This window comes from Heloderma suspectum, chromosome 3 (assembly GCF_057233095.1).
Source record: "Heloderma suspectum isolate Gila_16-S chromosome 3, 16-S_ref, whole genome shotgun sequence".
Taxonomy (NCBI): Eukaryota; Metazoa; Chordata; class Lepidosauria; order Squamata; family Helodermatidae; genus Heloderma; species Heloderma suspectum.
Genome location: NC_139460.1, coordinates 261,188,027 through 261,210,836, shown reverse-complemented (window position 1 = coordinate 261,210,836; position 22,810 = coordinate 261,188,027). Strand labels below are relative to the sequence as shown.

Here is a 22,810-nt window from a genome sequence, read left to right as displayed (position 1 = left end):
ATGCAAAAAGTAAACATGCTAAATATCCTGTAAATTAGGGTAGGGGACTGTGTGGCCTACAGACATTGGGTTAGAACTCCCATCAGCCCCAGCCAGCATGGCTGGTGGTCATAGATGATGGGAGTTGTAGTCCAGCAACATCTTGGGGGGGCATGTATTCCCCACCCCTGCTGTAAGGACATGGAAAACAAAAAAGGTTGTAGAATTAATCTGTGTTATACTAATCAGAGTTTAAATTCCCCAGAAATGTGCCTTTAAACTTCTGGGATACAGAGTGGTAGGTTCTTGGTGTTGTGGAGGCTTTGTCTAACTATTCCTGTCTTCTCTTTTTTTTCTGTTGCAGACGCTATGTGCGCTGATCCGTGGGGTTCATCAGAAGAACAAATCCACATCTGGTTTTGACATCATTAACATGCTGATGGGCTTTGACAAAGCTGAGCTGTGCATGAAGGTGAGTGAGGGCTTGCTAAACTGCAATAAGAGGCGGTGGTTTGCCCGTGGAAGAGACATAGTAGACCATTGTTAAACACATTGGACACAGTGTCTCCCCTAGTATTGAAGGTATGGACAGAGTCACAAGTTAAATATAGTTGATGTTAGGATGCCTACTCATGCTTTTGTTTTTACCCTGCTTGTTTGTTTGGGCCTCTGAATACTGGTAACAAAGTAGAAACAATAGTAGGCATCACCTTTTCTACAGTTGGTATGTTGGCTCCTAGTCAGTGGCTTGTATCCAGTGGTGTTGTTCCAGCAGTGGAACAGATTTCCTCTTCCCCCTTCAGTTCCCCAAATCTGCTCTGGTGGGTTGGGGGATTCTAGAGTAGATTTGGGGTGTGGGGGGGGGAGGGGAGAGGATGGGGAAGTTATGTCGTGCAAGGGTTGGATCCAGCCCAGTGTATACATCTCTGTAGTAAGGTTGTGGTCTGCAACTGAAGTGAAAAAATAGAAATGTGTTAAGCTGGTAACAGAGCAACCCTTGGCTAGAGTAATGTTATGCTCTCTCCCCCCCCCCCCCCATGCTGCCTGAGTAGACAATCCCTTAAGACACTTCAGAACTAAATGTACCATGCCTATTGGGGCTATTATCTGCCAGTGGAAGAAAGGAAGATTACAGTATAATTGTGCTGGACAACTGCAGCATAACCAGACAGTGTAGGGAGGTCCTTCCCAAGTGTCCTTCAGGCAGATGCTGGGTTTACACTTCCAGATTTCTGTTTTTGACCATAAGGGTACACCGTTTTTTGTTAAGTCTGAGCTGAGATTCTGAGGGAACAAAATCATGTTTCACAATCCACATTGTGTGGCTTGATTACAAGAAACACAGTTCTGGGGAGAATTGCTTCTTTAATATGTCTTGATTGTATGACATGGAAAATCTGTGTTAGGTGATATTTGTATTTCTTGTGGTAGGAAATATCTTCTAGGGGTTGAAATAATCTAAATCAGAATTCTTCAACCTGGTGTCCTCCAGATATGTTGGACTGCAATCCCCATCATCCCCATCCAGCTTGGCCAATGGGCATGGGGAGATGGAAATTGTAGTTCAACACATTTGGATGGCACCAAGTTATAGAAGGCTGATCTAAGTCAACAGCGTGTTAGCTAGACTGCTTGCCTTGGATTCTTACCAACATAGGTCCTGACCTGCTGATGGGATTCAGTCTTGCACAGAGCACAGCATCCGTGTTGTGGCTATAAACAGTGCAGGTGTGTAATGGTTTGTAGTAACTGTTCTCTTCTCTAGAATCTGATGGAGAGCTTGGATGCTCTGCTTTGTGCAGAAGGTTCTGAAAGCCTCAAGAGTTTGTGCCTGAAGCTACTGCTCTGCTTGGTCACTGTAAGTAAAGATAATGGAAGAAGTATTTACTATCCAGACTTGGAAAATGTTGTATTCTTAATCTCTAGTGAAGGGGCAGTTTCACTTCCAGCTGGTCAGTGTTTCTGTTGTGGAGAGGACTAGTTTCTAAATTACAGTCTTACATATAATTGTTGTGTTAGGTACATTAATGAAAAGCTGCTTTTTCTTCCACATGCATGGATGTGCTCTCAGTATAGTTCCTGTTTTAAAATAGTTTAGGGCGCAATCCTGTGGCCACTAGACAGCAGCTAGACAGCCATAGGATTGGTCGGTTCACGGAGAACTGCCTCCCTCCCCCCTCCCCCACCTCCTTGTAGGCGGTGCAGATCGTCTCCACGCTTCTAAGAGCAGCATAGAGCAGTGGAGAAAGGGGGTGTTCCCAGGGGAGGGGCAGGGAGTTCGTAAGTGCTGGTATGACACTTCCTATGTGTCATCTGGCCTTCCCACCCTGTGCTCCGATGTCCCATGGCTAGACAGCTGAAATTGGCCATCTAGCCATGAATGCAAGGCAGCTGGAGCGCAGAGGAGATGAACTCCTCTGTGCTCCTCGTGTTGTGCATTGCATAGGCGGTTGCCTCTGAGTTCAGAGGCAGCCAACTATCCCCATAGGATTGCTCCCTTAGCATATCTGTCCACTGGAGGGATTTTTGATGCCATTAAATATTTTAGGGAGGATACATTAATTTACTAAGAGGTTATTTTTGTCTCTGCTGCCTGCCTGCAAGAGCAGGTAATTGGTTTCCTTTTCTTTTTGCAAATTTGTACTGATATTTAAAATTTCTTTACAAATATACACAAAATAAACAAAACACCACATCTTGCCCACCCTAAACTATGACTTTTCCCAAGAGCTGACAAGGAACAAGGCTAAGTCATTATGAAGAGAGAGAGAAAGGGGTGAGAGATAGGCCACACCAGAATTTATGGAAATACATGAGCTTCAGGACTTAAACACATTACAAATTTCTGCCAAATAAAAGTGTAAGTTTCAAGAGTCTCTTTCCTACTATAAAAAGCAAAGGTAGCCATGTTGGCCATAAGAAAATTTCCAAAACCCATATTAGTGTAATACCTTTATTAGGCAAACTCAAAAATAGTTGATCTATTTTTGAAAATATAAAATCTAGCTGTTACTCTAAACTGTCACCATCCTAGATCCAGACTAAGTTAGTCCTACTGAAATGAATAAGACAAGTTAGTCAAGACTAACTTAAGTCTCACTGGTTTCAGTGGGATTGGAGCATGACTACATGAGTCTGGCTCCAGCCTGTATTTTCTAGCACAGTGAAAGCTCTAACTTCCACTGCTCAATAATAGGAAACGTATTCTAGTGATACTGCTGGTGTTGAAGTATTAGTCACGTTGCTTCTGCCGAACCTTGTTGAACCCATAGAATAACATATTTGGAAAGCACTCAGAAGGATAGAATGTAACCCAGAACCAAACCATTAAAGGGAAATAATACAGTTGAGGACAAAGTAAAATTAATACTATACTCAATAAAATTAAGACAGTGTTCCATGTCATGCCAAAAATCAGTAACGTTAGGGTAGCTCTAATACATATACACAAAGCATGGGTTTCATTACACAGAATATGGGAGAGTAAAATGACATGATTGAGGGATGTATGGATTCTTTCATTAGTGCTTCATTGAAGTATCAGATAATCAAAATTACCATGGATCAGTGGGTGCAATAGAGTAATTTTGCATGGATAGTAGTGGATGAGAGCACATTTTAATTTTGTTGAAGCTCACAAAAGGTTCTAAAAAAATTAATCCCTTTGGTTCCATTCAGGTGACGGATAACATCAGTCAAAACACAATCCTGGAGTATGTGATGATTAATAGCATCTTTGAAGCTATCTTACAGGCAAGTCTCCCTTCCCCCTTTCATCTCTGATTGGGCAGTTAATTTCCTATCATGCATTACTATAAATCATACATTTTGACTTGATGTTGCTTAAATCAAATCTAAGATGAGGACCAGGCAGAATGTTAACTTCTCTCTTACTTTAGTCTTCTGTTTTTGTTCTTGCTTTAGTAACAGCTTAGATTTTAAGAACTCTTCATCCACATTATTTATGAACATAGGGAGCTGAGTCTGCCCCCCCCCCATCCAATCTTATAGCCTTCGGTAGCTTGCTGTGATGCCTTTAATGAGTTTTTTGTGGATAAAATCTCTCAGACATGAGCCAACTTGGACGCTGTCATGGGGACAGAAATCAACAGTGGGGTGTCCAGCAACTCTGTTTGCACGATTAAACTGGATCATTTTCAGCTGGTTACTCCTGGTGATGTGGACAAGCTATTTGGTTTGGTCAAAAAGACAACTTATTTATTTATTTATTACATTTATATCCCGCCTTTTTTCCTCCAAGGAACTCAAGGCAGTGTACATAATCCTCCTCCTCCATTTTGTCCACAACAACAACAACAACAACCCTGTGAGCTAGGTTGGGCTGAGAGTTTGTGACTGGCCCAAAGTCACCCAGTGAGCTTCCGTGGCCAAGTGGGGACTAGAACCCGGATCTCCCAAATCCCAGTCCAGCACTCTAGCCACTACCCCACACTGGCTCTCAGTGCCCTCTCGATCCCTGCCCATCCTGGCTTGTAGTCCAGGTAGGGGAAATAGTAAAGCAACTTTTGCTGAATATTATTAATGCCTCCCTGTTGTTCAGTCGTTAAGTTGTGTCTGACTCTTCGTGACCCCATGGACCATAGCACGCCAGGCCTTCCTGTCCTCCGCTCTCTCCCAGAGTGTGCTTGAGTCCATATTCATTGCATCGGTGATGCTATCTAGCCATCTCATCCTCTGTTGTCCCCTTCTCCTTTTGCCTTCAATCTTTCCCAGCATCAGGGTCTTTTCCAGGGAGTTCTTCGCATTTGGTGGCCAAAATATTTGAGCTTCAGCTTCAGTATCTGTCCTTCCAATGAGCACTCAGGGTTAATTTCCTGTAGGATGGACTGACTGGACCTCCTTGCAGTCCAGGGGACTCGTAAGAGTCTTCTCCAGCACCACAGTTTGAAAGCATCAGTTCTTCGGCACTCAGCCTTCCTTATAGTCCAACTCTCACAGCCATACATTACTACTGGGAAAACCATAGCTTTGATGATACGAACCTTTGTTGGCAAGGTGATATCTCTGCTTCTTACTATGCTGTCTAGGTTTGCCGTAGCTTTCCTCCCAAGGAGCAAGTGTCTTTTAATTTCGTGGCTATAGTCACCGTCTGCGGTGATCTTGGAGCCCAAGAAAATAAAATCTGTCACTGCTTCCATTTCTTCCCCTTCTATATGCCAGGAAGTGATGGGGCCAGATGCCATGATCTTCGTTTTGTTAATGTTGAGTTTCAAACCAGCTTTTGCACTCTCCACTTTCACCCTCAACAAGAGGCTCTTTAGATCCTCTTCACTTTCTGCCATTAGGGTGGTATCGTCTGCGTATCTGAGGTTGTTGATAATTCTCCTGGCAATCTTAATTCCAACCTGTGATTCATCTAACCCGGCGTTTCTCATGATGTACTCTGCATATAAATTAAATAAGCAGGATGACAATATACAGCCTTGTCATACTCCTTTCCCAATTTTGAACCACTCGGTTGTTCCATGTCTGGTTCTTACTGTTGCTTCTTGACCCTCATACAGGTTTCTCAGGAGACAGGTAAGGTGGTCTGGTACCCCCATCTCTTTCAGAATTTGCCACAGTTTGTTGTGATCCACACAATCAAAGGCTTTAGCGTAGTCAATGAAGCAGAAATAGACGTTTTTCTGGAATTCTCTTGCTTTCTCCATGATCCAGCGAATGTTGGTGATTTGATCTCTAGTTCCTCTGCCTCTTCAAAACCCAGCTTGTACTTCCGGTAGTTCTTGGTTCACATGCTGCTGAAGCCTAGCTTGTAGGATTTTGAGCATAACCTTGCTGGCATGTGAAATGAGCGCAATTGTACGGTAGTTTGAACACTCTTTGGCATTGCCCTTCTTTGGAATTGGAATGTAAACTGACCTTTTCCAGTCTTGTGGCCACTGTTGAGTGTTCCAGATTTGTTGGCATATTGAGTGCAGCACTTTAACAGCATCATCTTTTAGGATTTTAAAGAGCTCAGTTGGAATACTGTGATCTCCGCTAGCTTTGTTGTTACTAATGCTTCCTAAGGCCCATTTGACTTCACTCTCTAGGATGTCTGGCTCAAGTTCAGTGACCGCACTATCATGGCTATCAGAGACATTCAGATCTTTCCTGTATAGTTCTTCTGTGTATTCTTTCCACCTCTTCTTAATCTCATCTGTTTCTGTCAGGTCTCTGCCTTCTTTGTCCTTTATCATGCCCGTCTTTGCACAAAACGTTCCCTTGAGATCTCCAATTTTCTTGAAGAGATCTCTAGTCTTTCCCATTCTGTTGTTTTCCTCGATTTCTTTGCATTGTTCACTTAAGAAGGCCTTCTTGTGTCTCCTTGCTATTCTCTGGAACTCTGCATTCAGTTGGATATATCTTCCCCTTTCTCCCTTGCTTTTTGCTTCCCTTCTTTCCTCACCTACTTGTAAAGCCTCATCAGACAGCCACTTGGCTTTCTTGCATTTCTTTTTCTTTGGGATGGATTGAGTTGCTGCCTCCTGAACAGTGTTACGGACCTCCGTCCATAGTTCCTCGGGCACTCTGTCTATCAGGTCTAATCCCTTAAATCTATTCCTTACCTCCACTGTATATTCATAAGGGATATGATTTAGGTCATACTGGAATAGTTTAGTGGTTTTCCCTACGTTCTTCAATTTAAGCCGAAATTTTGCAAGAAGCAGCTCATGATCTGAGCCACAGTCAGCTCCAGGTCTTGTTTGTACTGACTGTATAGAGCTTCTCCATCTTTGGCTGCAAAGGACATAATCAATCTGACTTCGATATTGACCATCTGGTGATGTCCATGTGTAGAGTCGCCTCTTGTGCTGTTGGAAAAGAGTGTTTGCTATGATCAGCGTGTTCTCTTGGCAAAACTCGATTAGCCTTTGTCCTGCTTGATTTTGTACCCCAAGGCCATGCTTGCCTGTTATCCCGGTGATTTCTTGACTTCCTACTTTAGCATTCCAATCCCCTATGATGAAGAGGACATCTTTTTTTGGTGTTAGTTCTAGAAGGTGTTGTAGGTCTTCATAGAACCGATCAACCTCAGCTTCTTCGGCCTCAGTGGTTGGGGCATAGACTTGAATTACTGTGATGTTGAATGGTTTGCCTTGGATTCCTACTGAGATCATTCTATTGTTTTTGAGATTGTACCCCAGTACTGCTTTTCCCACCCTTTTGTTGACTATGAGTGCTACTCCATTTCTTCTACGGGATTCTTGCCCACAGTAGTAGATATGATGGTCACCTGAATTAAATTCGCCCATGCTTGTCCATTTTAGTTCGCTGATTCCCAAGATGTCGATGTTCAATCTTGCCATCTCATGTTTGACCACCTCCAGCTTACCTTGATTCATTGATCTGACATTCCAGGTTCCTAAACAATATTGTTATTTACAACATCGGACTTTCTTTTCACCACCAGACACATCCACAGCTGAATGTCCTTTCGGCTTTGGCCCAGCTGCTTCACTCTTTCTGGCGCTACTTGGAAATTCCCTCTGCTTTTCCCCAGTAGTATATTGGACACCTTCCGACCTGAGGGGCTCATCTTCCGGCATCATATCTTTTAGCCTTGTGATATGTTCCATGGGGTTTTCTTGGCAAGAATACTGGAGTGGGTTACCATTTCCTTTTCCAGTGGACCACATTTTGTCAGAACTCTCCACCATGACCTGTCCGTCTTGGGTGGCCCTGCACGGCATAGCTTATGGCTTCACTGAGTTACGCAAGCCCCTTCACAACAATGCCTCCCTAAGGGAAGGTAATTTTCCATCATGTCGAAAAAAAGCAATTGTTACACTCCTTCTGAAGAAGCCTTCCCTTGACCCCCTAGACTTCGATAACTATAGGCCAGCAGGTAAATTACCATTTTTGGGCAAGGTAATCGAGAAGGCAGTGTCCATTCAACTCCAAGCAGTCTTGGATGAAGCTGATTATCTGGACCCATTTCAAACTGGCTTCAGAGCGGGATATGGAGTTGAGACTGCCATGGTTGCCTTGGTGGATGATCGCTTGGGAATTGATAGGGGGAGTGCATCCCTGTTGATTCTTTTGGATCTCTCAGTGGCATTTGATACTATCGACCATGGTATCCTTCTGGATCGCCTGAGGGAGTTGGGGGTAGGGGGCACTGCTCTGCAGTGGTTCCACTCCTTTCTCTCAGGATGGCTCCAGATGGGTGTCGCTCTGGGATAGTTGTTCCTTGAAAAAGGAACTGTTATGTGGAGTCCCTCAGGGCTTCATTCTATCCCCGCTGCTGTTCAATATCTACATGAAATTGCAGGGAGAGATCATCAGGAGGTTTAGGGCTGAGTGTTATCAGAATGCTGATGACACCCAAATCTATTTCTCCTTAACATCTTTATCCAAGGAAAGTATGACTCCTCTGAATGACTGCCTGAAGTCGGTAATGGGCTGAATGAGGGAGAACAAGGTGAAACTGAATCCAGGCAAGACAGAGGTGCTCATTGTGAAGGGTCCTAATTCAGGTATTGAGGTATGTCAGCCAGTTCGGGATGGAGTTGCATTCCCCCTGAAGGAGCAAGTTTGTAGCTTGGGGGTGTTTCTTGACCCAACCCTACCCCTGGCACCCCAGGTGGAGGCAACAGTGAGAATTGCCTGTTACCAACTTTGGCTGATAAGCCAGCTATGCCTATTTCTGGAACATGATGGTGGTGCATGTGCTGGTAACCTCTAGGCTTGATTTCTGCAATGCACTGTACTTGGGGCTGCCTTTATATTTAGTTTAGAAACTTCAACTGGTACAAAATATGGCAGCCAAGTTGGTCTCTGGGACATCCCATGGAGACCATATTATACCAGTTTTAAAATCTTTACACTGACTGCCAATTTGTTTCCGAGCAAAATATAACGTGCTGGTTCTTACCTTTAAAGCCTTACATGGTCAAGGTCCAAGGTACCTTAGGGAGCACCTTCTTCCCTACGTCCCAGTGCATCACCTAAGGTCCTCTGAGGGCTATGCTGCCTCATAATGCGAGATTGGCAGCCACACACAAGAGGACCTTTTCCTTTGCCGCCTCTCAATTGTGGAATGACCTGCTGGTTGAAATGCACCTACTGACCTCGTTGAAGGTTTTTAAGGAGGATTTAAAGATGCTATTTTTCCAGCAGGCCTTCCCTTTTTAGAATTCTTGTTCCTTTCACTGACTTTTGTATACTGTTTTAAGCAGTTGTTTTAAGCTGTGTTTTATTGTTGGATTTTTTAAAAATGGTTTTTAATTCAAAGTTGTTTTTAGTTATTTTTGTATATATTGTCCATATGTTTTATGTAAATGGTTTTTAAACTTTGCATATTGTATTTTATTGTATATTAACTTTTGTAAACTGCCCAGAGAGCTTCGGCTATGGGGTGGTATAGAAATATAATACAATAATAACAACAATAACAACTTGATCTGAAAGGAGCCACACAACACTCTGAGCCTAATTCTCTAGAGTGGTGTAAGTTAAGAGTAACCCATTTTTAGGAGAATCAGTCTGTCTGTACCCAGGTTTTTATTACCCTCAGATGCACTCATTTTTTAAAAATAAATTTTATTTTAGAAAAAAATACAATTTACAAAAATAAAAATGAGACAGTATTTCATGTCTTCAATCTGTAATTAGATTTACCGAAGAGAAGAAAAATGATCATATTAGTCCTAACAGTGCATGTGCTGAAGTGAATCTTGAACCTTATCATTTGAATGCATTACAAACTCCGTCTTTCGATGAACTGATCCATTTCTTGCCTTCCTGCCCTGATGCTCACTAAATTTGTGAGTTTAACCTTGCAAATTATATCTGTGCTCATTCTTTTCAAGGTAAGAATTTGGCTTCAATTTGCTCTTTGTGCATGTGGGAGGACAGTCCAGCCCTTTTCTGAGCAGTATAGATTAATTTTGGATACTGGAAGCTTTGAGTCTGTCTGATCTTTTCATATCAACTGCCCTTGGCTCTTAGTTAATCTAATATATTTCTTCTCTTGGTTTTAGATCCTCTCCAGTCTTCCCAGTCGCCGGGAACATGGTTATGATGCTGTTGTCCTGCTTGCCTTATTAGTAAACTATAGAAAGTATGAGGTGAGTGCTTCATGTAGAATATGTGTGCATCATTACTGTGGAGTGGGGGTCTACAGATTTTGCCTGACCTTAGTAATGTGTTGTTGTTAGGACCCTGGCCCTCCCCCAAGGGGAGGGGTTTTTATCCATGAAGACGTGCTGTGCGTTGGAAGCGTAATGCAAGGCGGGGGACTTTTCCCACTCCCCTAGGTGGGAGATGGTTACTGCAATAGTTATGCATTCCTGAGCTGCTCCAAATGCCATGCAAATGCACCATGAAAAGTGCAGCTGTCCTTCCAGCTTGGAGCGTCAGAGGAGGCTTGGGATCACTACACTTCCTAAGCCCTTGGAAGCACAGTGCAGTTGCAGGATGGTCCCCATCGTCCTCTCCAGTTCCAAGCTGGAGAGCGGGGTCTTGGACTTCTGAGGGGCCTCAGAACTGCAGTGGCAAAACCAGTAGCAGTCTTCCTCCCAACCTTGTAGCTAGAGGTGGCATGGATGGTCCCCACAGTTGTGCTGTGTGCTTCATAAGTGCTCAGAGCCTGCCTCTGAAGCACGGTGCAACTGTAGGGATGATCCCTTCCCTCCTCTTTAGCTCTAAGGTTGTGACAAAAGCTGGGAATTGTTGCACTCACTTGATGGTGATGGAATGTGGTAGTGAGCAGAATTGTGCACCCGTGCCCATGTGTTTCCAGTGCTTTAGCCATTTGAACACCATATGCTGGTTACTTGGTCAGTAATAGCAGAAGCATGTTAAAAATATGTGGCTTGCTTGAATCCAGGTGTACATGTATTTTATCCAATTTCGTAGTGTTTCCAGTATACTTTGTGTATGTGTTTAGAAATAATTCTGCAGTTCTTTCCTATAAAAATATAAGGAAAACCTATTTTTATGAAATATGTGTCTTAGTATGGGAATGCTTTGTTGGTTTGATTGCAAGCTTTTGTCCCCCTCAGAAAAGTTGTTAGTGTGGGAGGGAAGTTCTTAGTTGAGAATTACACTTCAAATTTAGGCATGTGATTTGGTAGCCAGCCAGCATGAGTCTAGCACCTGTGGGTGAATTAGTGGTCATGTGATCAGAGGATGACCTGGACTGCTATGAAGCTCAGAGGAATAATGTTTATGTGATTCTACTGCTCTCCAGCTATTAAGGTTTTTTTCCCCCTCCTTTTCACATGAGACACAGTATTTTAACTATGGCGTTTATTGTTTTGCCAAGACTGCAGGATTTGAGCTAATTTTTTTCTAATAGTTGCTGAAATCTGTAATAGCGGGCTGGAGAAGCAAGGTGTACCCGGATGCTTCATATTTCTGTAGTCCCTATGGGATGTTAATACAGGCTCTGGTCAGCAAGAAACACATGAAAGGGGAATTAAACATGAGAGGTTATAGCTAGCTATAACCTCTCAAGAGCTGACATGAAGAAGAGCACACAACTGTTGTGAAAAGACAGGACTTGCATAGAGATGGACTGTTGCTGGTTGGATAGTATGGGGAAGGACATGAGAGGCAAGGGGATGGCAAAGGCAAAAAGCCCTTAATGTTATGAATTGGAAGAAAGAAGGAGACTTCTAAGGGAAAGGCATACCAGGAATGATGGGGCTGATCCAGTTTCTTGGTGATAGAACGTTTTAGTAGCATTGTATGTATTTAATATCAGTTACATTCTATACTGTGCTTTGCTCAAGTGTAAAGAAGGACATACAGTACCAGAAGAATGCATCTCCAGCTCTGGTGGAAGGGATGATCTTAAATTACATTAAGTTTCTCTAATCTTGAGCCTCGTGTGGTGCAGAGTGGTAGGTGGCAGTATTGCAACCGAAACTCCCCACAACCTGAGTTCGATCCTGGGTCCCAGGTAGCCGGCTCAGGTCGACTCAGCCTTCCATCCTTCCGAGGTTGGTAAAATGAGTACCCAGCTTGCTGGGGGAAAGGTAGTCAAAACTGGGGAAGGCAATGGCAAACCACCCCGCTACAGTCCGCCATGAAAACGCCAGCGAAAGCGGCGTCCCTCTAGGAGTTAGCAGTGACTCGGTGCTTGCACAGGAGGAACCTTTCCTTCCCCCCCCCCAATCTTATTTTTGCAGGAAATATATCTGCTTCCCCCCACCCCTTTTTCTGATCCCCTTCCTAATTCTCTTCTGATTCCCTTTGTGTAGCCAGGCGTATAGTTACGGAGAAGTGCAAGTGACTCCTGCCTCTGAAATCCTTGGAAAAAAAGTGATGTATAAATTGGCCCTTAGATATTTAGTAGTGGTGCAGAGACTTTTCTGCTGCCAAGCAAAGTGCTTATTCTTTCATTAAAAGGTCACTTGGTGACTGCTGCCAAGGTGAGTGGCTGCAGAAGGTATTGTTGGGTCTTTTAGCCCAAGGCAGAAAGCTCTTAACATTTGTTCAGACCTGGTGCAAACTCTCCAGGATTAATAGCATTTCCAAATCTAAAAATAGACTAAAGATGAGTTGAAATATGCTTAGAAAAAGAGAAGATGACTGTTTTGCTGTGATCAGATAAGTAGTCAGATAAAGTCATTTGGAAGTCCCTCCTGGAGAAAATTGGCTTGCATAAGGGTTAATTTTTCTCCAAGGGTTTGTCTTGGCTTTGCATTACAGCAGAGAGAATTTCTTTCTATATGGTATTATATAAAGTAGTCATTGAACGTTGAGGAAAGGGTAGCTATTTCTTTTCCTGGTCAGTCTTGGTAGACGTTAGAATAGTACTGCAAATCTTCTCTTGGAGTTTGTGTGTGTTCTTTTTTAGTATGCTGTGAGAGTCTTTTCATGTTGCTGATCATATTCTATTTCCTCTAGAGCCTCGTGAGCGGCTAAATTGTTCCATTAGCTTAAGGAAATCTAATTGCATTGAGAGCGTATCTGTTGCTTATGGCTGTAATGCCTGTCTATAAAAAAAGCCCACTAGTGTGCTTGTAAAAACATGTTTTTAAATGTGTTCCAAGTTTAGTGAGATATCTGTTCCAGTCTTTATTACTGATCCAGCTGCTCCTTGTACTTTTTATTGCAAAATCTCTCTGATTTACAGAAACTGCCCAAAGTGCACAGATTTCCAATCTATTGGCCTCGCTGAGAGTTACACTGCTACCTCCAAATGCTTTCTTTATACCTTGGTGGGCGGGGCTCAGAGCCCTTTGATACCCAGTTGCCAAGTCTGAGCATCAAGCATTTCTGAAGTATTAAGGCAAGGAATTTAGTAGTCTTAAATTGAGAGGTGGGTGTTGTCCCCTTAATCCTAATTCATAACATACAAATCCATATAAATATATCCTTGTTTGAACGAAAAAGCAATATAAAAGCATTAAATGAATACACTATGTAAACTCATCTTTAGGCTGGATATCGTACCCAAGAGAAGGGCATGTTTTACTTTTGAAATGTAAATCAGGTATTTCTTTTCCGTTTGTATTCTCCTCTCTGTTCAAACAGCTTGATTAACTCTATCTATTTGTCTGTCTATCTTTATATTTTTATACCACCTTTCGAGGCAGAGCATCTGCAAGGTAGATTACAAAGTTTAAACAATAAAATATGAAATACAGAAAACTGTAGGAAAGGTAGACAACCCATGGTCCTGGGCTGCTCTCCTGGGGAGCCCCTTTAACTTGTCCCCACAGCCCACCTGATGAGTCATCAGCTGGTCAATGAGGAAAAGAGCTGTTCCTCTGATCAGCATCAAGTCTTACCAGCTTTAATGGTAATTCTCCTGGAATACAGGAGAATTTAATGGTAATTCTCCTGGAGTACAGGAGAAGAAGTTGTTCTGCTTATTTATCTCACCTAGTGGGAGTTGAAGAGGGCTTTAAAAACTATTATATACCAAATAGGTGGGCATGGCTGTTCAGCTGTGTGTTGTTAATCTCTTCCAGTAGACAACTTTGGCAATATTTGGAATATACATACAGGAAGGACTCCTACAGGTTTTGGGCTGTTGGCTTTGCCCATGAATTCAACTCAAGGGAGGAATGTTCTCATCTTCCTCCCCCCACCCCCAAATTTTCTTAAAGTGTTCGAGTGGCATAGAGTTGGAGTCACTTCAGCTCTGTTGTGTTTTATGAGTAGAAGATACCAGTCCATGGTTTGCCCTTTGCCAAGTCACAAAATCTAATAACTCAATGATAACCCTGTTATGATTGATTACACAAGCCTTAACTTAAAATACCAGAGGTAAAAGTATCTTCCCTCAGCTATTTTTCTTTAAAGAACAGTTTGGTCTTCGAATATGCAGTGATTTTGGTCATCTGTGGAAGTTATTTTTACATTTTCATTTTTTACATTTGACATTACAGTTCCTGAGTTCAGGAATTGGGTAAGTGACCTATCTTGGATGGGGTTGCACTCCCCCTGAAGGTGCATAGCTTGGGAGTACTCCTAGATCCATCCCTGTCCCTGGAGCCCCAGGTGGACTACGTAGCCCGGAGTACTTGGGACCAGCTTCGGCTGATCCGCCAGCTATGGCCTTTCCTGAACAGGGATAACCTAGCCACAGTAGTACATGTGGTGGTAACTTCCCGATTAGACTACTGCAATGCACTTTACATGGGGCTGTCCTTCAAGATGACACGGAAGTTGCAGCTGGTGTAAAATGCAGCAACTAGACTGCTGACCGGAACATCTCATAAAAATCATATAACACCAGTTTTAAAGGAATTGCACTGGCTGCCAATATGCTTCTGGTTGGAATTCAAGGTTTTGGTGATGACATTTAAAGCCCTAAGCAGCGTGAGACCTCGATATTTGAGGGCGCGCCTCTCCCTATATATGCCTGCCCGAGGACTGAGATCTGTTGGTGGGTCCTCCTCTGCATCCCACCAGTGCGAGACATACGCTATGGTGGGATGTGAGAGAGGGCCTTCTCTGCTGTGGCACCCCGGTTGTGGAATGCTCTCCCCTTAGATGCCCAGTTGGCACAGACATTGGTCTCATTTCGGCGCCAAGTAAAAACATGCCTTTTTATCAAAGCCTTTGAGGGCTAAATGCATTCCCTAAACTAGCGCACTGTTTTACTTGTTTTGTTGTTTTAGATTTTAATTGTTAGCTTGTTTAATGATTTAATATGTTTTCAGATGTTTGTTTATTGTTTTATACTGTTTAAATTGATTTTATCTGTATGCCGCCCTGAGATCTTAATGATATAGGGCGGGGTATGAATGTTTTGGGGCCGCGGTGGCTTAGTGGTTAAGACGCTGAACTGCAGACCGGAAGGTCGGCAGGACAGCAGTTCGAGACCCGAGTGCTGCGTGACGGAGTGAGCTCCCGTTTTCAGTCCCAGCTTCTGCCAGCCTAGCAGTTCGAAAGCAAGAAATTGCAAGTAGATAAATAGGTACCACTTCGGCGGGAAAGGTAACAGTGTTCCGTGCACCTCGGTGTTCAGTCATGCCGGCCACATGACCACGGAAGCGTCTTCGGACAGCGCTGGCTCTTCAGCTTAGAAACGGGGATGAGCACCACACCCTAGAGTCAGACATGACTGGTTGGGGACACCTTTACCTTTTTTATCTTTATGAATGTTTTAAATAAATAATTTGTATATTGTCTTATAGTTCACAAAGGCTGTCAAAGTAGGTAAGAACATAATTTTAGAAAAAGAAACCGCTTTCAGCAAAGAAAAATCATGAGTTTTCATCTTGAGCTAGTTCTGTTCCTCTGGAATTTCTTAGTGTAACCTAGTGGGCTTCTTTAGGCATGGTGGAATACATTGTTGAATATTACTTTTCTGTATTTGATGGGAAAGACATCTCAACCCATGTCTGTCAAATGCTGAGCTATTGCTGTGACTGCTTGCTCTGCCAGGGATTGAGGATCCATTAATGAGATGTACTGGCGGGTGCTTTGGTCAGCCATGGAATCTATTAAAAACAGGCTGGAGACACAGAAAATGTATTTATGATATTTATATGCCGTCTTAAAACAAAATGTTTTCGGGGCAGCTCTCACAATCCCTGCACACTGACCAAGATCTCTGGGGTAACAAGAGACACTGCTTTACAGTTTTTTCCCTGCCACGCTGTATTTTGTGCAGCCCAGCTCCACCACTTGTTTTCTCACCTCCTTCCACATTTCAGTGTGCTCTCTTAAGTGCAATATTATGCATGTCTGTTCAAAAGTAAGTCCTAATGAGTTCAATGGGACTTCCAGGCAGGTGTGCATAGGATTGCAAGGCCTCAGTCCTACACACCGGGGTAGATAACCTTTTTGGCTCCAAAAGCTGCATGCAGTGCCGGGTGGTTGATCGGGGGCTGCATGCACTCTGTTTCTCTCTCTCTCAACTCCCCATTCCCCACAGTCACATCTCAGCACGCAGGGATGGAGAGGTTTACATTTCCCCACCCTATCCACTGAGATCAGGGGATAGGATCATGGGAGTGGGGGAGAGGGAGAGGGGTTTAAAGCCTTCTTCCCCAGCAAACTCTGCATCAGGATTGGTGAAAGGGAGGTGAGTGGGGAAAGAGCAATTTGGCTTGGGATCACTGAGGTGGGGAGAGAGGCTTTAACCTCACCCCCTCCCAACGATCCTGATGCATATTGCTACTTCCCCACTGGTATGAGCTTCAGGGAAACTGCAATCTGTTCCCTGCCCTCAGCTGATGGCTGATCAGCTGGGTTGAGAGGAAAAGTGGGTGGGGCATCCATAAGTGCTATACATGCTTACCTGGGCTAAGCCCATTAAACTCAATGAGACCTCTGGGTAGACGTGGATAGGATTGCACTGTGAGATACCTTGTTTCTGGTTGTTTTAGTTGTCTTGGCCTTCTACTTTTCTAGCATTTAGTAATCCCTGGCCTTGTTTCTGATAAGGTAGGCTTTTGCCTATGAAAGCTCATGGCTCAATAAACTTATCTGCTCTTCAGATGATAAAGGAGTCTATATGTCTGCTGCACTACACTGTAATGCTTATTTTTCTTGATTTCCCCTCCCCCAAACATTTTGCTCCATTTAGGCTGTCACAGTGATCTGGAATTGGCATTGAATTTTTGGCTACAGATTCTGTTTACTTAAGACATTGATTCTGACACAACCTTTTGAACCAGTTATCAGTCCTGTCTCAAATCATTGTACACTGAGTTGTTGTCCTGGTGGTGGTTAATGAATTCTTGGCATTCTTAGGACATCTTTGACTTGAATAGGCATTGGTAATAGTCCTCAAACAAAAGCAGACCTCTGGGCATGTTATATGGTTTTAATTAATGGGTTTGCAATTCCTCTTGTTCTGGGTGCATCAGTCCGTACTTCACACATGAACAAGCATGGGACTATTGTGCGCTGGGCAGTCTGCATAATCAGTGTCTCATCACTTGGGGGGGGGTGTCGGGGGGGCACGGGGAGAGAAAGAGAAAGGTTAGGGTATCTGTCTTTAATTTGGAATGTTACTCAACCAGACATAGAAAGCTGGTATACTGATGGGCCCTCAGTCGCGAGAACGATGCAGTATTCAATCACCTACATAAACTGGCTTGTCTTCTGTCTTCTTAACTGTTAAACTGATAATATTGCTAACATATAAAGCGTGACCAAGCGGGTAGTAAATCTCAGCACAGTGGAGGGTTTTTTTATTTTTGTGGGAGGCTGATGCACTGGGAGAAGGTGTAGATCTAGAATACTGTGGTTTTAATTGAGGAGCATGTGTGTAGCCTGGCAGGACAAGGAGGGCAAGTCCATGTATGAAACTGTGAATCACTAAACTAACCCATGACTTTTCTTCTTCCCACCACAGTCTGTGAATCCTTATATAGTGAAGCTGTCAATCATAGACGATGAGGCCACACTCAATGTGAGTATGATAGGTCTTAAGTGTTGTGTGACTGTAGCAAGTTACTCAGAGTATTAGGATTACAGCAAGGAGCTCAGATACTTTGATTAAAAAGGATCCCTTCAGAGTCTTTGGCTTCTCTGTACATGATTGAAGCAGACCATAATATATGAGGGAGGAATAAACCTATGACTAGGGACAGACTGGACAAATAATGGAAACTGTAGCAAAGTGAAGCCTCCATGTTTCCTTTCATTTTCTGACTCAAGCTGGTGTATATGGTTCTCCCTGCCCCCCTCCCTTTTATTCACAACAAGCCTGTGAGATAGGTTAAGCGGAGAGAGAGTGTGACTGGCCCAAGGTCATCCAGTGAGCTTCATGGTTGACTGGTGATTAGCATCTGGCTCTCCCTGTCCTAGTTTCTCTAACCACTACACCACACCAGCTCACTTGCAATGCGGCTACTTGGAGCAGGATAGAGAAATGTGGTCAAAGTCCTGAAAAAAGCTTGACCTGTAGCCGATAGACCTAGTGTTATGAGCATTATTGTGGGTAATTTGGAGATGAAACATTTGGAGGCAGAGGGCTGTGTGTCTACCCTACTTTACATGTTACATAGTTAGGGACTAGAATGTAACATCTTACTCTATTCTTACAGGGAATGGGTCTTGTAGTTGCTCAGGCATTATCAGAGTACAACCGGTAAGTCAACTTAGGGCATGCTTTTAGAACTGCATGAGTAGTTACTTGTCTCTTTCTCAAAGAACTTGCTGATGGGCCTGTCAGCTGGTTGCTTAGGCAGCCTAGTGGCAAATGAAATGTCTAAATCTTTTCAGGTGCTGTATTCCTGCTGTCATTCCTCTCTTCAGGTCTGTGCCAGGCCTCACAGAGCAGATTTAGTAGAGGTTTGGTTTCACATGGGAACTGGCAGCATTGCATTTGTTTTCTTCTTGCTTGATCGCCATTGAGTGTACCTTTCTGTGAACTGCCTGCAACATCTACTCCCCAGCGATACATGACCTAGGGCACAATCCTACGCAGATAGGCGGCCGCCTCCAAACTCGGAGGCGACCACCTATCCAATGCAGAGCAGGAGAAGCACGGAGGGGATCGTTCCCTCCGTGCTCCTCCTGCTCTGCATTTTTGGCTAGATAGCCACTTTCAGCTGTCTAGCCACAGGAGGGCACAGTGGCGGAGGAGGCTGCTGTATGACACATAGGATGTGTCGTATCGGCATTTCCGCCCTCCCCGCCCCAAAACGCCCCGTTTAGGCCACTCCGCATTCCTCTTGTGAGCAGTGCGAAAGTGGGGGAAGGTCGGTTCTCCAGGAATCGACCTCAGAGTGCGGCCTCTGATGTTGGTTCCCGGAAAGCAAGATATCCTATGGCCGTCTAGCCGCTGACTAGCGGCCATAGGATTGTTCCCTCCGTGAATCACTGAGTATTGCTTCTGACAGAAAATCCATTTTGGTTAAAGCAGTTCTGAAATAAACAAAAATATCTAACCATGCAGAAACTAATAGAGTGGATTAGCCCCATGATCTGCCTTATCTAATGTCCAGATAGTAACTCTGATGTGGGGCCAGCTGCTTGAAGGAAAGCACAAAGCTTCCAGCAGAGAAGGACGTGTACTAGATCCCAGTTACTTTCAATTCTACAACTTTCTATAGCTTGCAATGCTAGAATACTAACTGGCTTCTCCTGCCTTTTCATGAATATGCTTGGAACAATTCCCTAGTATAGAAGAGGTGCTCAGCAGCTCAAGTGCATCTTTAGCAGATGGAAACTGCATTTGGTCTCTCAGCAGGGAGAAAGACAGATGATGACAGGATGAGGCAAATGAGCCGAGCTAGGTCTTTTACTATTTGTTTGCCCAGGCAAATAGTTTAGAAGGTCCCAGGTTCTATCCTTGTCTTCTCCAGGTGAACAATCTTGAGTAGCATCATGGTAAAGAGTTGTGTATAACCCTGGAGAGTATTTTATATAATAGACATGACGCTGGGATAAATGGACCATTGGCTTAATAGAGCATTGATAAGTCATTTTCGTTTATATCTTTCCATAAGACAGTCCAGTTCGCTGAGAGGGCAGAGCTTTGCACCTCCTGTTAGCAGCAAGGGTTGCTTCTCTCCTTTTCAAGCCATGCACCATTTTGAGGCCCCTGTACCTTTAAAGAAATTAGCCAGTGTTATAACCACATGGAGCAGATTTTCCTTCCCCAGTAATGTTACTCATGTAAACATCTTGGTATGAATAAACCATAAAATTCCTGCCAACCTAGCAGTTCGAAAGCAAGAAATTGCAAGTAGATAAATAGGTACCGCTTTGGCGGGAAAGGTAACAGTGTTCCGTGCACCTCGGTGTTCAGTCATGTCGGCCACATGACCACGGAAGCGTCTTCAGACAGCGCTGGCTCTTCGGCTTAGAAATGGAGATGAGCACCGCACCCTAGAGTTGGACACGACTGGTTGGGGACACCTTTACCTTTATGAATAAACAACTGTTTTTGTTACATAAGCAGATGACTACCCTCTGTTTTATTCATCTTCTGTACAGTAGTGGTCTCAGACAAACTGAGACTTAAAGTAGGTTCAGTCGATAATAAGAGGATAATGATTGTGGCATATGCCATATTATAGTCAGGTGAAAAAGAAAGTACATCCTCTTTGAATTCTGTGGTTTTACGTATCAGGACATAATAAGAACCATCTGGTCCTTAGCAGATCTTAAAATTAGGTAAACACAACCTCAGATGAACAACAACACATGACATATTACACCGTGTCATTATTTATTTTACAGAAATAAAGCCAAAATGGAGAAGCCATGTGTGAAAAACTAAGTACACCTTATGATTCAATAGCTTGTAGAACCACCTTTAGCAGCAATAACTTGAAGTAATTGTTTTCTGTATGACTTTATCAGTCTCTCACATCGTTGTGAAGGAATTTTGGCCCACTCTTCTTTACAACATTGCTTCAGTTCATTGAGGTTTGCAGGCATTTGTTCATGCACAGCTCTCTTAAGGTCCCACCACAGCATTTCAATCGGGTTGAGGTCTGGACTTTGACTGGGCCATTGCAGCACCTTGATTCTTTTCTTTTGCAGCCATTCTGTTGTAGATTTGCTGATGTGCTTGGGATCATTGTCCTGTCCTGGGATCACTGACCCAATTTCGGCCAAGCTTTAGCTGTCGGACAGATGGCCTCACATTTGACTCTAGAATACTTTGGTATACAGAGGAGGTCATGGTTGACTCAATGACTGCAAGGTGCCTAGGTCCTGTGGCTGCAAAACAAGCCCAAATCATCACCCCTCCACCACCGTGCTTGACAGTTGGTTTGAGATGTTTGTGCTGATATGCCGTGTTTGGTTTTCGCCAAAATGTGGCACTGTGCATTATGGCCAAACATCTCCACTTTGGTCTCGTCTGTCCAAAGGACATTGTTCCAGAAGTCTTGTGATTTGTTCAGATGCAACTTTGCAAACTTAAGGTGTGCTGCTGTGTTCTTTTTAGAGAGAAGAGGCTTTCTCCTGGCAACCCTTCCAAACAAACCATACTTGTTCAGTCTTTTTCTAATTGTACTGTCATGAACTTTAACATTTAACATGCTAACTGAGGCCTGTAGAGTCTGCGATGTAACTCTTGGATGTTTTGCAATTTTTCTGAGCATTGCATGGTCTGCCCTTGGGGTGGGACATCCACTCCTGGGAAGATTGGCAACTGTGTTGAATATTTTCCACTTGTGAATAATCTTCCTCACTGTAGAATGATGGACTTTAAATTGTTTGGAAATGGCCTTATACCCCTTCCCAGACTGATGGGCAGCAACAGTGGCTTCTCTAAGATCATTGCTGATGTCTTTACTCTTTGGCATTGTGTTAACACACACCCTGAATGCTTCAGACCAGCAAACTCCTGAGACTTTGGCTTTTAGAGAGGTGGTCACACTTGCTGATGATCAATTAATCAAGGGCATTTGATTAGCAGCACCTGGCTGCTACTTAGCCTCTTCATACCTATGGAAGCAGTAAGGGTGTACTTAGTTTTTCACACATGGCTTCTCCATTTTGGCTTTATTTCTGTAAAATAAATAATGTCACGGTGTAATATGTCATGTGTTGTTCATCTGAGGTTGTATTTACCTAATTTTAAGACCTGCTAAGGGCCAGATGATTTTTATTATGTCCTGATACGTAAAACCATAGAACTCAAAGAGGGTGTATTTTCTTTTTCACATGACTGTATATCCTTGTGTGGGCAGGTTAGCCTTGTAGTTTCCTAAACCTGAACATGCAAGTTGAGAAGTTTCGGTTTTCATTCTCCTTTTCTCCATTGCTCTTGTCTCTGACTCAAGTAATAGGCTGTCTAGATTAGGAGTCATGCAGTGCTGCTACTGGGACAAAATAATCACACTAGTTTCAAGACAGAATTGGCTGGTGCCTCAGTTGTGACCTTCTTCTTACTTTCCTTTGCACCTCTGGGACTACCAAAAGAACTATGTAATGGTATGGGCTCCAATAACATTTCTCCAGGAAAGATTCTATTGATGGGTTTGGTCATACTTTGGGATATGACTGATTAGAGGGAAGTTCATAGTTATGCTTGGGGCCTGTTCTCACATAATGACAACCCCTCAGTTTAAAAAACGCTGGGTTGTCGTGAACGAGTAGCGATGAGTGGGCGCGCTACCCGCAGCGCACCTGCCTCTTCCACTTTTACCCAACAGTGCAGGATCAGCTCCTTCATAGGTTGTGGAGAATGATGTCCAAACCTGGACTGATGGGTTGTTTAGGGGCTAAACAACCTAGCAGTTAACCCAACAACAGACCATGAGTTAACTGCTGGCTTGCTTAGCCCCTAGACAACCCATTGGTCTGGGTTCAGATGTGATGCTCCACAACCTACGAAGGAGCCAATCTTGGGTTGTGCAGTAAAAGTGGAAGTGGTGGGCAGCAGGCTCACTTGTCTTTGCTTGTTCACAACAACCCAGCGGTTTTTAAACCGATGGGTTGT

At 43.6% G+C, this 22,810-nt stretch overlaps 1 protein-coding gene across 19 annotated transcripts in view; it reads left to right on the top strand.

Moving 5' to 3' along the window:
- The window catches only part of ARMH3 (armadillo like helical domain containing 3), a 177,133-nt gene that overhangs the window by 14,168 nt on the left and 140,155 nt on the right, over positions 1-22,810 (top strand). For all 19 annotated transcript variants that reach the window (XM_084846563.1, XM_084846557.1, XM_084846567.1 and 16 more), the window contains 6 exons: positions 344-451; positions 1,745-1,837; positions 3,658-3,732; positions 9,969-10,055; positions 17,759-17,815; positions 18,453-18,496. In XM_084846563.1, coding sequence (XP_084702689.1) covers positions 344-451; positions 1,745-1,837; positions 3,658-3,732; positions 9,969-10,055; positions 17,759-17,815; positions 18,453-18,496 — 464 coding nt within the window. The remainder of the gene's footprint in view (positions 1-343; positions 452-1,744; positions 1,838-3,657; positions 3,733-9,968; positions 10,056-17,758; positions 17,816-18,452; positions 18,497-22,810) is intronic.